Genomic DNA, 14,522 nt, shown 5'->3' with positions numbered 1-14,522 from the left:
CCAAACTTTCATGTCTTGGAAGGTTCCAGCTTGGTAGAAATCTTGTTATATCAGGTTCCAAGATTTAGTTTTTGGGTGTTTAACCCTTGCTCTCATGAAATTGTGAAATGATTTCCTAGTCACTTCCATCTTACCAGTGTGCACATCATACACCGTCGAGCTTGTTTTTGGGTTGTGTTGGTTTGTATGAATTACAATATATTTTGTTCCTCAAGTTTTTATTTTTTATTTTTTATTATTATTAAATGAGAATGTTCATTTAAAGATGAACATCTCTAAGAATATGGTTGCCAAATATCGATTTGTTTGTGTTTTTCTTTTCAATCTACTTATTAGGGATTGGAATTGAATCTTTAGTTATCATAAATTACAACTTCTATTGGTTGATAAGAAGATCACAAATGCATGAGACATGATCACAGTATCAGAAGATGCCAACTATGGGTGATACCCCATTTTGATCATTGTTGAGGACATTGCACATGAATCTTTAGGTATTGTTGTTGTTAACAAGCTCTCGGGTGCATTGAAGGTCGCTACTTTGAAAGCTCCTAGATTTGGAGAGAGGAAAGGTCAATACTTGGATGGAATTGCCATATCGATGGGAACTACTATATTATGGAATATCACATTATTTCTATTTCAACTACAATATGGAAATAAAATGTTATTTCATTCCTTTTTGTTTGATTTTTATCTTTTCTTATCCAGATATACCATTTCTTTAGAGGGTGTTAGCTAAACGGAAGAGCACCTGCCTTGCAAGCAAGTGGTTGGTGATTCGATTCTATTGTGCCCTAACATGAATTAGTAATTGAAGAAACAAAGAGATTCAAATTTTGTATTTTTTTTAAAGAGAATTTTTTATTGTCTCTAGAGAGACAATAACTGGGATTAAATACATATTGTTTCTATAGGGACAATATGTCTTTAATCATAGCTATAGTCTCTTGAGAGACAAAAATGAATTGTCTCTTAAGAGATAATAATACTTGTATTTTATATTGTCTTTATAAAGACAATTTTTGAAGACAATAATTTGAGACACTCTTATAATATTTAAGACAATTTGCAAGTTCCTTTTTTTATAAAGTGAAGATACTTTACTAAAAAATTATCTTAAATATTGTCTTAAACCCCTATGTAATAGTGTGGAAGTGTGCCAAAGAGAATTTACACAGATGAAAGAAAGTTTTGTTTTGCATCATTTCTCCAAGATTCTTTGATAAACACTAGAGGCATTAATTTTTCTTAGTACATCTAATCGATCACTTTTTTTTTGTTTATTTCTTTTTGGTATATGATTTTGATTTTTGGAAATGATATTGATGATTCTAAATTTGGTGGTTGTCACCAAATATTCCATTTATATATTTTTGATATAAGGTTTTTGTATGTGGAAACGTTTGACGAATAGCTTGTATAGATGATATAGTTTACGTAGGTTGTTGGACAGAAAGAACATACGAAAATATAATATATGATTATACACTGTAACACGTTTCAGGTGCACATGGGACCTGGTGAACCCGCTATGAAAGATTTATATAATGAAAAATAAGTCCTTTTTCCAAAAAATAATATCTTAATTAATTAAGTGTTTAAACCATGTTTGAAATATTAATTTATGAAAATACCATCAGAAATTTACTATCATTATCGTTTATCTTCACTATAAGGATTGGAGAAAATGAAATTAAAAAATTACTGTGAACGTTCGTGTGAAACTAATGCCTCTAATCAAGTTCTATTCATAATGTTCAGTATTGCAATATATGTTTTATTTTTCAATTTATTCACAAAACCTCTCTCTGGTGTAGTTTATGTAAGGGGATATTCATTTCATTATTTTGATTAATGACTTGCACGAACATGAAAGCCAACATTAGTGTTCTGTCTTCCAACAATGTAAATGATGCAATCTGTCTTGCAATAGTCGTGAAAATAGTGTCAATGGTGCACTATGTTATAATCTCACTAGGTGTAGAATTGACGTAGAATAAAGAAGGAAAAATATAAAATAAAACGAGTTTTTATTAATACAAAATGAAAAATTGAAAATGAATGGCTCTGATGTTTCAAGCTCCCATGTTAAAACAAGCAAGTAAAAAGCATAAAACATTTGAAGATGAAAGGATACTAGAACAAAAGTATAAATTAAAATGAATTCAATCCATGACCGAGGAAAATCTGAAACAAAAGTATAAATTGAAGTGAGTTTCAATTCATGACTGAGGAAAAGATGAAATGAGGCATAACACGCCATAGTTTATTTATATATTTGCAAAATATTTTGAATAATGGAAGCTCGGTCAGATGCAAGTAACCATAAATCATGTCTTACCTTAAAAATATTAAGTGATATTAAAATGTTTAGAACATTCTAAATTTAACATGGATGGTATGTAGAAAATAAATGAATAAATCAAATAATTAGCTCTCTCTCTCTCTCTCTCTCTCTCTCTCTCTCTCTCTCTCTCTCTCTCTATATATATATATATATATAAAATCACCAAAAGTATCACATAAGTGTTTATGATGATAAGTTATTTTGTTTTGATCCATACTAGCATTTATATATGCATTACGTAATAACAATATTGGTAAAATAAATGGATCAAGTTCAGTTGAATATGAATCAACCGAACTTGAAAAAAATTAGCTTGAAAATGGGAGGGAGCTTCACTCCCGCCCAACCTCATGGCCCAACAGGCCCACAGGTAGCAGGAGTTGATCCCGGGAATCGACCCCTGCCATCGCTGGGCCTGTTGGGCTGCGGGGGTGGGCGAGGAGGGAGTTGTGAAACTCCCTCCCATTTTCAAGTTAATTTTCAAGCCTATGAATCTTTTCGTGAATTCTTACATTTCTAGTTCACAGGATATTCTCAAACACATGGAAAAATACAGTTTATTTATTCATAACTAGCATTTGCACCTTATGTTGCAAAGGAAACACCGTAAGGCATAAAGTGGGGAAGAATAGGTAATCAAATCCATCAAAATTAAGATTAAATTGATATATTAATTTTTCATTTACATACACTGAAATCGTATGCAGCATGGGATAAGAATCTCAAGAATCTCAAGTTATCATTTAGATAAATTTCTATAGTCCATGTTCTATTTTAAATATTTTACTCTTTTGTCATAACTGGAAGAATCTCAAGTTATCATTGAGATAAATAAATCTCTATAGTACATACTCATTATATATATATATATATGAATGAAGATCTCTGCTATGATTTATATTGGCAATGCCATTTTTCTCTTGCAAAGTTGCATCCATTGGTTTTTTTTAAGACATTCAAAGAATCTAGCTGCTATGGTTTGTTATCATCGATGGGTTATCTCTCAATGGTTTGTTATGATCGATGGGTTATCTTTCAGATTATATTGTAGATGATGTTAGATACATAAAATCATTTTGAAATAAACACAGACATGCCATTGGCATTGATTAGCGGAATATGCTACAATAACTTATTCAAAATGCAATTTCTATGTTTTCTTATAGTAAAAATATCATTATTTGATCTTTTACTCTAATTTCTCTGATTGGTTCTCATAGATCTCTGGATTTTCTACTCTTCCAGATTCGTTTAGCATTTCGATACTCTATCAATTTAGTATTTTGGTACTCAGCTAGTTCAGCATCCCAGTACTCAGGAAGCTCAGTGATCCGGTATTTCATCCAATACTCATTCGACAATCTTGCACTCGTCAACAGCTTAAAGCACACGAATGTCACCTCCTAAAGAAATAATTAAAAGCGAAACTCCTTGCCATATATAATAAAATAAATATGACATCGTCATATTTGGCTATTGGAAAATATATATATTCGAAGAATATGCCTTCAAAGGTTTACTGGATGCTAAAACCAAAACAAAAGTATCCAAGAACGGTGGACTTTCAACCACCAAAGAGTAAACATACGCCGTACATCTTTTTCAAAATGCAACACAGTAACCAAAAGAAGGATTAAAATAACAAAATTAATTTTGACCAAATGATAAAATAGTAAGTAACCCTCAACTCTGTAGAAGCCCACTCTATCACACTTAATGGAAGAAAAAAAAAAGGATTCATATTGCAGTGAAGGATTTCTTTGCAGAACCACTGCTAGAACCCGTAGGAATCACCTTTAGAACATTAAACCTTACAGTCTTGGACAAGGGCCTGATACAAGCAAATCATATAAAATGTTAACAACCAATAAAAACACAAAAAAGAATCACAGGTTTTAGTGGATATTCCCATAAATAGATTTACCTGCATTGCCCAATGATAACATGATCCCCTTCTTTGACACAGAAACAAGGTGAAATATGGGCTAGTATGTTCGAATGTCTCGTTTGATATCTGTTAAGTATGAAGACATTCAAAAATTACTACTTAAATGGAACTGTATACAAATATAATTGCAATTCACTATAATGTTCTCTAGTTACCTCTGATATTTCTTGACAAAATGGAGATAGTCCCTACGGACAATAATTGTCCGTGTCATTTTAGCACTGTAACATGTTCCAGCTAATATACGACCTCTTATTGAAACAGTACCAGTGAATGGGCACTTCTTGTCGATGTAGGTCCCTACATAAAAACCAAGAAAACCTAGTTCACACAATCAAGTGGAGAAAGACCCAAAAACATATAACGGACAAATACGTGTATTGAAAATCTAGTTGAGAAAGACTGCAGCAATATAAAATAATATGCACCAATCAGAAAATATTTGCACGAATCAGTGGAAACCGAAAGACCAAAATAAAAATTATAGATAAAAATAAAATAATAAATAAATAAATAAAACCAAGATGATTGCACAACTTCTAGTTCATGTATCAGAATCAAGAAAAAACGAAAACTAATCATAAGAATGACATCTTGATTATTCTTAAGATTCTTAATTTTGCTTTTATTATCATATGTTAACGATGAAGGAAAAAGAAAAAAATTAATCAGTGCATATAGATAATATTAAAAATAAAAACAGTAGGGCAATGATCATTCAACTGCCTCTCAGCACCGAGTATCATAGCTTCTTGAAATTAGTTCCAAAGCTTTGAATCTTTCAGGTAAGATCGGATATGCAAAACGGAGTCTGTAAAGAATACCATCTTTCTCTGTAAAGAAATAATTAAAAGCGAAAATCGAGTCTTTAAAGAATACCATCTTTCTCTGTAAAGAAATAATTAAAAGTGAAAACCGAGTCCCTATTATTTTTATGACAGTAACCCCGTAGATGGTTTTCCTGCATCTGGAATGATTGTTTGTTGGCCACAGTTGTACAAGGCAAGCATGGGGTTATCTTTGCAGTTGATGATTTCTTGCTAAGTTCCCTACTAGTAGTGAATTTAATTAATTGCCTTGGCACTGATTGACCAGATAGTAGAAGTTGGTTCTATTGGCAAACCTATGATGGAGGGAGTTCCTACTTTCTTTGAAAATGCTCAAAAGGTGCCTTAGAACACAAGATATATTGTAAACGCAAGAGATAAAACTGTTGCAAGTTGGTTTTGTTGGAAAACCTATGATGAAGAGAGTTCCTATCTTCTTTGAAAATGCTCAAAAGGTGTCTTAGAACACAAGATATATTGTAAAAGCTTTAGACAAGACTGTTGCATCATTACTTATGCTATTAGAATTTGGTACTCAAAAAGAACTTCCATACCTGGCATGCTACTTTTACCACTAACGTTCTTACTAAACAGGGGCTCTTCAGCTACAGAGACCTACAGAACGTGTGTTCAAAGAATTCAAAACATCCTACAAAAAGGCTTTTTATTGTATCAATTTGGATGATTCATCATATAACTATTTTTGAATCACAGCAGCTACTTCCCTGACTTCACAGACACTATATATTCTAGTAAAAAATAAGAAAAAAATGTGATTCTACATTCAATTAATTCATATGGATTGATAGTTGAAGATCTACAACATAGTGTGAGCCCAGTAAGTGATTGATGCACGTATTGGGCATAAGAAATCTGTTCCAGTCTATACTAAATTATAAAGGGCTTTTGTTGATAGGTTTAATTGTGTTTTTATCATGATGGAGTCAATTTTCAGTCTTAAATATGAAGACTTAAAATGTATTTCAACCTCAAATGTATTTATGGGAAGCAACTAAAAGGCAGTGTTAGAATTTCCTCCACAGTCCAATACACATGGATCAAGTAAGTTACATTTAAATTGGCAAGCACAAAGACATTTCAAATGGCACCAGGATCCCTCCTTTCTAGACGATGATAATTTTCAGTCTTATGGGTGGAATCATGGTAATTTCCTTGCATGAAGGTGGCATGGAGCTTCAGTCTTCTCGGGAGAAACACCAAGATGGTCAATGCCCACATAGGAAACTAAAATGTCTCCAAGTAATGGGTAGCACTAAGATAGTCACAAGATGTTCGTTGCCACAATCAAGCATTCTTGTCCCATCGAGTTCCCAATATATGTTGTTAGTAGAGCAGATATGATCTCAACCATTATGAGTTCATTCAACCATACCCCCATACTAACAAACAATATTTTGGGAATTCATAACAACTACACCATTTCTATACCTGGTGTGTCTTCTTACTCGTGCAACCTTGCTACAAGGAAGCATTTTGGCATTCAAATGGATAATTTAATAGAAACAACAATTAAATGCACAATAATATATACAAAAAAAATATATCGGAATAATCAAATCTGCCCAGAATTTAATCACCATACCTTGAATAGCTTCTTTGGGGGACTTGAAGCCAAGACCCACATTCTTCCCAAACCTATTGCCACCTTTTCCAGGACGTTTCCCCTTCCCAGACTTCTCAGAATTGCAACAATATAAATTAAGGATCAAAAGAGAAGCAAATCAAAAGATTCTAAACATGAAATAAAATCAAATAATACTGCAATATGATTACCTGAGAAAGATTTTTGGTTGCTTTAGAAAAGCTCTCTCAGTCTATGAAAACAATACAAGGAATTTGTATCAGAGATGTCCCATTAGTTGATAACAATGACAATACTAACAACAATGTTTTCACTGTTCACCCACAAATGCAAGCTTCAGAGTGGCATAGAATATTGCAAAAAGGCTTTTGACTTCTATTAAAAGGGCTTGTTATGGTTAACTGCTTTTTTTATAAATAAACCCATCTACCAATATTTGAGCATAGCGATAGAATAATAGAATGGATGATCGGATAGCCTATCCCAATATTACATATAACTTGGTGTTGCAGGGGTTAGATACATTAGCTCACTTGCATCACATGCATACAGTTCCCATGAGATTTTTCATAAAATTTTCAGATGAACCTATTTATGTCCCCATTAAAGGCTTCATCAAATTTATAGATGAAACTATTTATGTCCAATAATAAAGGTTGTTGGGCGATGGGGATAGTTATGGATATATTGGATTAAGGTTGTAGTTGGTGTTGCAGGGTATCTTAGAGTTCTTACTATTGAGTGGTGAGAAGTTGTTGGAACATACTCATTATATTCTACAACACTTTACTCTAAAATTTGTATGGTTGTTGAATCTACTATTGTTGAGTAACAAGGGCTGCCAATGAGAGACGAAATCACCTTATGAAGCCCAAGCCCTAGCTCAACAATCCAGTAGCGTACTCGGCACTTTAGGTACTCAATTAAAACTCTGCAATACATACACACAGCTATGCATGGTACCATTAAATGCCCTCTACTATATACAAATCTTAGGAACATTGAACCTTCAGATTTCTCCGAAACATAACCTCAGGAGATAATCTCTAACCACAACACTGAGCACATACAGTAGCATATCCACCACAATGATATATGCAACACCAAGTAAACCTTTGCAGTCTGATCTAATAGTAGCCTATGTAAGAACTCTTATTCATCTAAACATACTCATATCAACAAGCCATCGTACTTTAGCAGTCAATCAAGACCACACACGTTCTGGGTGCATATCAGACAATCACCATGTACTGGCTCCGCTATCTTTTCATGACCATATCGCATGACATCAACAACTAGGAGATACACCATGCACGTCAAGGAGTCTCATATACTTTTAGCAGTCCTGTCATCTCAACAATTTTGTACTTCATTCCTTCTTGCAATTTTGGACATATTTTAGGAATTCATGAGTAGACAACAATCAGCAAGACTTAGCCTTGACATTGATCAGAATTTGATTACTTTCCTATACAAAAAAGCTACTGACTTTTGCCCTTCCTCAAGATTGACACTTAAAATAGTCTTCTTGCTGATATTTATCAAACCTCTAATCCGACCCTAAACTGTTGTACCATGAAATTTATCTTGTTCCTTCAAACAGGCCCAAATTAACCCTTACAAATGCTTCAAGAGGCTTCCTGATTAGACCTTCTTCTGTGCCTTAACAAGACATTCTTTATGTAGCCAAAGCAGCCCTAGATCTTGCTTCTGTGACATGACCGATCTTGCTTCACTGAGACTCGTCCTAATCAGGTCACTTTGACAGTGATTTAATGGCTTGCTACTGCAGCCCTAATTAGGCCTTAAACGTTAGCAAAAATTGATCACGATCAACAACTTGGAGCTCGTTCTCAACAGGCTATGTCTTACAAATTCAACTTCAAAATTCTCCTCAGAAACAGCCTTAGCGTCACTCTTAACCAACTTCTGTCTCGTCCTCAAATAGCCTCTGTCTTGTCCTTAACACAACCTTAGGGATGATGGAATTTGTCCCTTAGGAAGGTCGAATTCTTGTCACAGAAAGATCAAATCTGTCTCAGAAAATGCTGCGAGAGAGTCCTCAGAGCGTGCCTCAGGATAGGGTTTGGATTTCACTTCGGACCTCAGAAAATGGCCTCAGGAAGGGGGCCAAAACAGTGCCTCAGTAGGCCTCAGACTAGGCCAAGATTAGCCTCAGAACTTGTTGTTGCACGGTATATACCCATACCCTGCATTGAGATCAATAGCTTTAACATGAGCTTGCAACTCCAAACACGCAAAAGAACCATGACAAAATCAAGAACCCCGTTTGATTAAAGTACTAAAGTCTAAACTCAAATCCCCATTGTTTAAAAAAATTAAAAGTCTTGGGCAAATCCTGAGCTGGCCGTTCGTAAGACAACTGGAGAAAAAAAGACCAGCGCAAGGCACCAACACATTGGAATATCTTGTTTTTATTATTAACAAGATCGTAATAAAGTTGGCATCATGGAAACTTTGTCTACGAATTTATGTTATTTCCAAAAGTTTCCAAATAAGGACCAAATAGTCTAACGCGAATCTTACAAGCCAAACTAACAAGGGACCAAAAATAGCTTTTGGCCATTCTACACCCCATATTACTGAGGGTGTAACCAGTAAACACTTATCAAATCTGGGCCATTAATCAATGCATTGAACCATTCCACACAAAAACAAACACCATAAAAAACTTTGCCAACGAAACAAATCCCTACATTAGCCCTATTTCAAGCGAATCTCAGCAGGTAGTGAATGCCCCAACGACTAAAGCCTTGGATCCCCTCATTGCATATAGCCAGAACGAGGGACTATGCAGAATGTTGTCCACAAACAACACAACCTTCTCACTTTCTAAATAGGGCAGACAGCAGTTCAATGCGAAATAACTGGTAATTGCAATGTATGTCACCTTGATCAGCGCTAGAGTCATACAAAACAAGACCGCTGCAAATAGCTTAAACCCCAATCCCACGTTTTTCATAGGAAGAGAGACAGGATGAAAAAGAAGGGTTTCCTTAATAAAAACTGGATATTGTGGGCCAAACAAATGTAAGAAAAACAATAGCTACCATAAAACGACATGAATCTGAAAGAGCTCAATAAACCAAAATCTTCTCTACTCCAGAAACTCGCTTGTTCTTCCGTGGAAACCCTAAAAAATCCAAAATACATAAAACAAACCATAAAAAGCCTTGAAGGAATAGAGCTGGAATACCTATTCTGCCATGGCTGCAGGAATTCAAGACTTCTAACTTCGCATTTCAAGGCCTCGGCCGCTCCCGCTTCTACCTGAGAAGTTACAACATTTTCGATGGAAAGATGCCGATTTCATTTTTCTCGCCAGCATTATGAGGGAGGATTTCTTCTGCTTCATCATCGTGATGGTCTTTTTTTTGCGCATGAGGCGGAGGTTCAGAGCTCGAGTCCAGGAATCACCTTCAGAACATTAAACCTTACAGTCTTGGACAAGGGCCTGATACAAGCAAATCATATAAAATGTTAACAACCAATAAAAACACAAAAAAGAGTCACAGGTTTAAGTGGATATTCCCATAAATAGATTTACCTGCATTGCCCAATGATAACATGATCCCCTTCTTTGACACGGAAACAGGGTGAAATATGGGCTGGTATGTTCGAATGTCTCTTTTCATATCTGTTAAGTATGCAGACATTCAAAAATTACTACTTAAATGGAACTGTATACAAATATAATTGCAATTCACTATAATGTCCTCTAGTTACCTCTGATATTTCTTGACAAAATGGAGATAGTCCCTGCCGATGATAATTGCCCGTGTCATTTTAGCACTGTAACATGTTCCAGCTAATATACGACCTCTTATTGAAACAGCACCAGTGAATGGGCACTTCTTGTCGATGTAGGTCCCTACATAAAAACCAAGAAAACCTAGTTCACACAATCCAGTGGAGAAAGACCCCAAAACATATAACGAACAAATACGTGTATTGACAATCTAGTTGAGAAAGACTGCAGCAATATAAAATAATATGCTCCAATCAGAAAATATTTGCACAAATTAGTGGAAACCGAAAGACCAAAATAAAAATTATAGATAAAAATAAAATAATAAATAAATAAATAAAACCAAGATGATTGCACAACTTCTAGCTCATGTATCAGAATCAAGAAAAAAAGAAAACTAATCATAAGAATGACATCTTGATTATTCTTAAGATTCTTAATTCTGCTTTTATTATCATATGTTAACGATGAAGGAAAAAGAAAAAAATTAATGAGTGCATATAGATAATATTAAAAATAAAAACAGTAGGGCAATGATCATTCAACTGCCTCTCAGCATCGAGTATCATAGCTTCTTGAAATTAGTTCCAAAGCTTTGAATCTTTCAGGTAAGATCGGATATGCAAAACGAAGTCTGTAAAGAATACCACCTTTCTCTGTAAAGAAATAATTAAAAGAGAAAATCGAGTCTGTAAAGAATACCATCTTTCTCTGTAAAGAAATAATTAAAAGTGAAAACCGAGTCCGTATTATTTTTATGACAGTAACTCCGCAAATGATTTTCCTGCATCTTGAATGATCGTTTGTTGGCCACAGTTGATACAGGGCAAGCATGGGGTTATCTTTGCAGTTGATGATTTCTTGCTAAGTTCCCTGCTGGTAGTGAATTTAATTAATTTCCATGGCACTGATTTACCAGATAGTAGAAGTTGGTTATGTTGGCAAACCTATGATGGAGGAAGTTCCTACTTTCTTTGAAAATGCTGAAAAGGTGTCTTAGAACACAAGATATATTGTAAACGCAAGAGATAAAACTGTTGCAAGTTGGTTTTGTTGGAAAACCTATGATGAAGAGAGTTCCTATCTTCTTTGAAAATGCTCAAAAGGTGTCCTAGAACACAAGATATATTGTAAAAGCTTTAGACAAGATTGTTGCATCATTACTTATGCTATTAGAATTTGGTACTCAAAAAGCACTTCCATACCTGGCATGCTACTTTTACCACTAACGTTCTTACTAAACAGGGGCTCTTCAGCTACAGAGACCTACAGAACGTGTGTTCAAAGAATTCAAAACATCCTACAAAAAGGCTTTTTATTGTATCAATTTGGATGATTCATCATATAGCTATTTTTGAATCACAGCAGCTACTTCCCTGACTTCACAGACACTATATATTCTGGTAAACAATAAGAAAAAAATGTGATTCTGCATTCAATTAATTCATATGGATTGATAGTTGAAGATCTACAGCATAGTGTAAGCCTGGTAAGTGATTGATGCACGTATTGGGCATAAGAAGTCTGTTCCAGTCTATACTAAATTATAAAGGGCTTTTGTTTACAGGTTTAATTGTGTTTTTATCATGATGGAGTCAATTTTCAGTCTTAAATATGAAGACTTAAAATGTATTTCAACCTCAAATGTATTTATGGGAAACAACTAAAAGGTAGTGTTAGAATTTCCTCCACAGTCCAATACACATGGATCAAGTAAGTTACATTTAAATTGGCAAGCACAAAGACATTTCAAATGGCACCAGGATCCCTGCTTTCCAGACGGTGATAATTTCCAGTCTTATGGGTGGAATCATGGTAATTTCCTTGCATGCATGTGGCATGCAGCTTCAGTCTTCTCGGGAGAAACACCAAGATGGTCAATGCCCACATAGGAAACTAAGATGTCTCCAAGTAATGGGTAGCACTAAGATAGTCACAAGATGTTTGTTGCCACAATCAAGTATTCTTGTCCCATCGAGTTCCCAATATATGTTGTTAGTAGAGCAGATATGATCTCAACCATTATGAGTTCATTCAACCATACCCCCATACTAACAAACAATATTTTGGGAATTCATAACAACTACACCATTTCTATACCTGGTGTGTCTTCTTACTCGTGCAACCTTGCTACAAGGAAGCATTTTGGCATTCAAATGGATAATTTAATAGAAACAACAATTAAATGCACAATAATATATACAAACAAAATATATCGCAATAATCAAATCTGCCCAGAATTTAATCACCATACCTTGAATAGCTTCTTTGGGGGTCTTGAAGCCAAGACCCACATTCTTCCCAAACCTGTTGCCAACTTTTCCAGGACGTTTCCCCTTCCTAGACTTCTCAGAACTGCAACAATATAAATTAAGGATCAAAAGAGAAGCAAATCAAAAATTCTAAACATGAAAAATAATACTGCAATATGATTACCTGAGAAAGACTTTTGGTTGCTTTAGAAAAGCTCTCTCAGTCTATGAAAACAATACAAGGAATTTGTATCAGAGATGTCCCGTTAGTTGATAACAATGACAATACTAACAACAACGTTTTCACTGTTCACCCACAAATACAAGCTTCAGAGTGGCATATAATATTGCAAAAAGGCGTTTGGCTTCTATTAAAAGGGATTGTTATGGTTAACTGTTTTTTTATAAATAAACCCATCTACCAATATTTGAGCATAGCGATAGAATAATAGAATGGATGATCGGAGAGCCTATCCCAATATTACATATAACTTGGTGATGCAGGGGTTAGATACATTAGCTCACTTGCATCACATGCATACAGTTCCCATGAGATTTTTCATAAAATTTTCAGATGAACCTATTTATGTCCCCATTAAAGGCTTCATCAAATTTATAGATGAAACTATTTATGTCAAATATTAAAGGTTGTTGGGCGATTGGGATACTTATGGATATATTGGATTAAGGTTGTAGTTGGTGTTGCGAGGTATCTTAGAGTTCTTACTATTGAGTGGTGAGAAGTTGTTGGAACATACTCATTATATTCTACAACACTTTACTCTAAAATTCGTATGGTTGTTGAATCTACTATTGTTGAGTAACAAGGGCTGCCAGCGAGAGTCAAAATCACCTTATGAAGCCCAAGCCCTAGCTCAACAATCCAGTAGCGTACTCGGCACTTTAGGTACTCAATTAAAACTCTGCAATACATACACACAGCTATGCATGGTACCATTAAATGCCCTCTACTATATACAAATCTTAGGAACATTGAACCTTCAGATTTCTCCGAAACATAACCTCAGGAGATAATCTCTAACCACAACACTGAGCACATACAGTAGCATATCCACCACAATGCTATATGCAACACCAAGTAAACCTTTGCAGTCTGATCTAATAGTAGCCTATGTAAGAACTCTTATTCATCTACACATACTCATATCAACAAGCCATCGTACCTTAGCGTCGTTCTTAACCAGCTTCTGTCTCGTCCTCAAATAGCCTCTGTCTTGTCCTTAACACAGCCTTAGGGATGATGGAATTTGTGCCTTAGGAAGGCCGAATTCTTGTCAAACCTCTAATCCGACCCTGAACTGTTGTACCATGCAATTTATCTTGTTCCTTCAAACAGGCCCAAATTAACCCTTACAAATGCTTCAAGAGGCTTCCTGATTAGACCTTCTTCTGTGCCTTAACAAGACATTCTTTATGCAGCCAAAGGAGCCCTAGATCTTGCTTCTGTGACAGGACCGATCTTTCTTCACTGAGACTCACCCTAATCAGGTCGCTTTGACAGTGATTTAATGGCTTGCTACTGCAGCCCTAATTAGGCCTTAAACGTTAGCAAAAATTGAGCATGATCAACAACTTGGAGCTCATTTTCAACAGGCTATGTCTTACAAATTCAGCTTCAAAATTCTCCTCAGAAACAGCCTTAGCGTCGTTCTTAACCAGCTTCTGTCTCGTCCTCAAATAGCCTCTGTCTTGTCCTTAAACACAGCCTTAGGGATGATGGAATTTGTGCCTTAGGAAGGCCGAATTCTTGTC

General features: G+C 35.1%; 2 protein-coding genes across 2 annotated transcripts; both read right to left on the bottom strand.

Annotated features, from left to right (window-relative positions):
- Window positions 1-4,010: 4,010 nt before the first annotated feature.
- On the bottom strand, window positions 4,011-10,107 carry LOC149172551 (small ribosomal subunit protein uS17z-like). The gene is made up of 5 exons (XM_089426364.1): window positions 9,984-10,107; window positions 9,836-9,882; window positions 6,729-6,819; window positions 4,454-4,598; window positions 4,011-4,181 (listed from the first exon to the last, which is right to left on the bottom strand). Exons 1-5 carry the CDS (start codon window positions 10,105-10,107, stop codon window positions 4,088-4,090), a joined length of 501 nt encoding a protein of 166 aa, XP_089282490.1. The 3' UTR covers window positions 4,011-4,087.
- LOC149172550 (small ribosomal subunit protein uS17z-like) lies at window positions 10,021-13,300 on the bottom strand. Its single transcript, XM_089426363.1, has 6 exons — window positions 13,292-13,300; window positions 12,934-12,974; window positions 12,752-12,852; window positions 10,476-10,620; window positions 10,297-10,386; window positions 10,021-10,203 (listed from the first exon to the last, which is right to left on the bottom strand). Exons 1-6 carry the CDS (start codon window positions 13,298-13,300, stop codon window positions 10,143-10,145), a joined length of 447 nt encoding a protein of 148 aa, XP_089282489.1. The 3' UTR covers window positions 10,021-10,142.
- Window positions 13,301-14,522: the final 1,222 nt, after the last annotated feature.

The sequence above is a fragment of the Pinus tabuliformis genome, chromosome 4_2 (assembly GCF_031772625.1).
Source record: "Pinus tabuliformis cultivar Carrire ecotype Pingquan chromosome 4_2, CPIR1, whole genome shotgun sequence".
NCBI classification, from domain to species: domain Eukaryota; kingdom Viridiplantae; phylum Streptophyta; class Pinopsida; order Pinales; family Pinaceae; genus Pinus; species Pinus tabuliformis.
Note: the sequence above shows the minus strand (reverse complement) of the source record. Positions and strands in the feature narration are given on the sequence as shown.

Bases quoted from the DNA above. Each gene is read 5' to 3' on its own strand.
- LOC149172551 (XM_089426364.1), bottom strand. From the start codon at position 10,107: ATGATGAAGCAGAAGAAATCCTCCCTCATAATGCTGGCGAGAAAAATG. The intron at 9,883-9,983 runs GTTAGAAGTCTT...TGGATTTTTTAG, and splicing joins CCGAGGCCTTGAAATGCGAA to GGTTTCCACGGAAGAACAAG. The intron at 4,182-4,453 runs GTAACTAGAGAA...TGCTTGTATCAG, and splicing joins TTTGTCAAGAAATATCAGAG to GCCCTTGTCCAAGACTGTAA.
- LOC149172550 (XM_089426363.1), bottom strand. The intron at 12,853-12,933 runs GTAATCATATTG...ATATTGTTGCAG, and splicing joins CAACCAAAAGTCTTTCTCAG to TTCTGAGAAGTCTAGGAAGG. The intron at 10,621-12,751 runs GTATGGTGATTA...GTTTTTATGTAG, and splicing joins CCCCAAAGAAGCTATTCAAG to GGACCTACATCGACAAGAAG.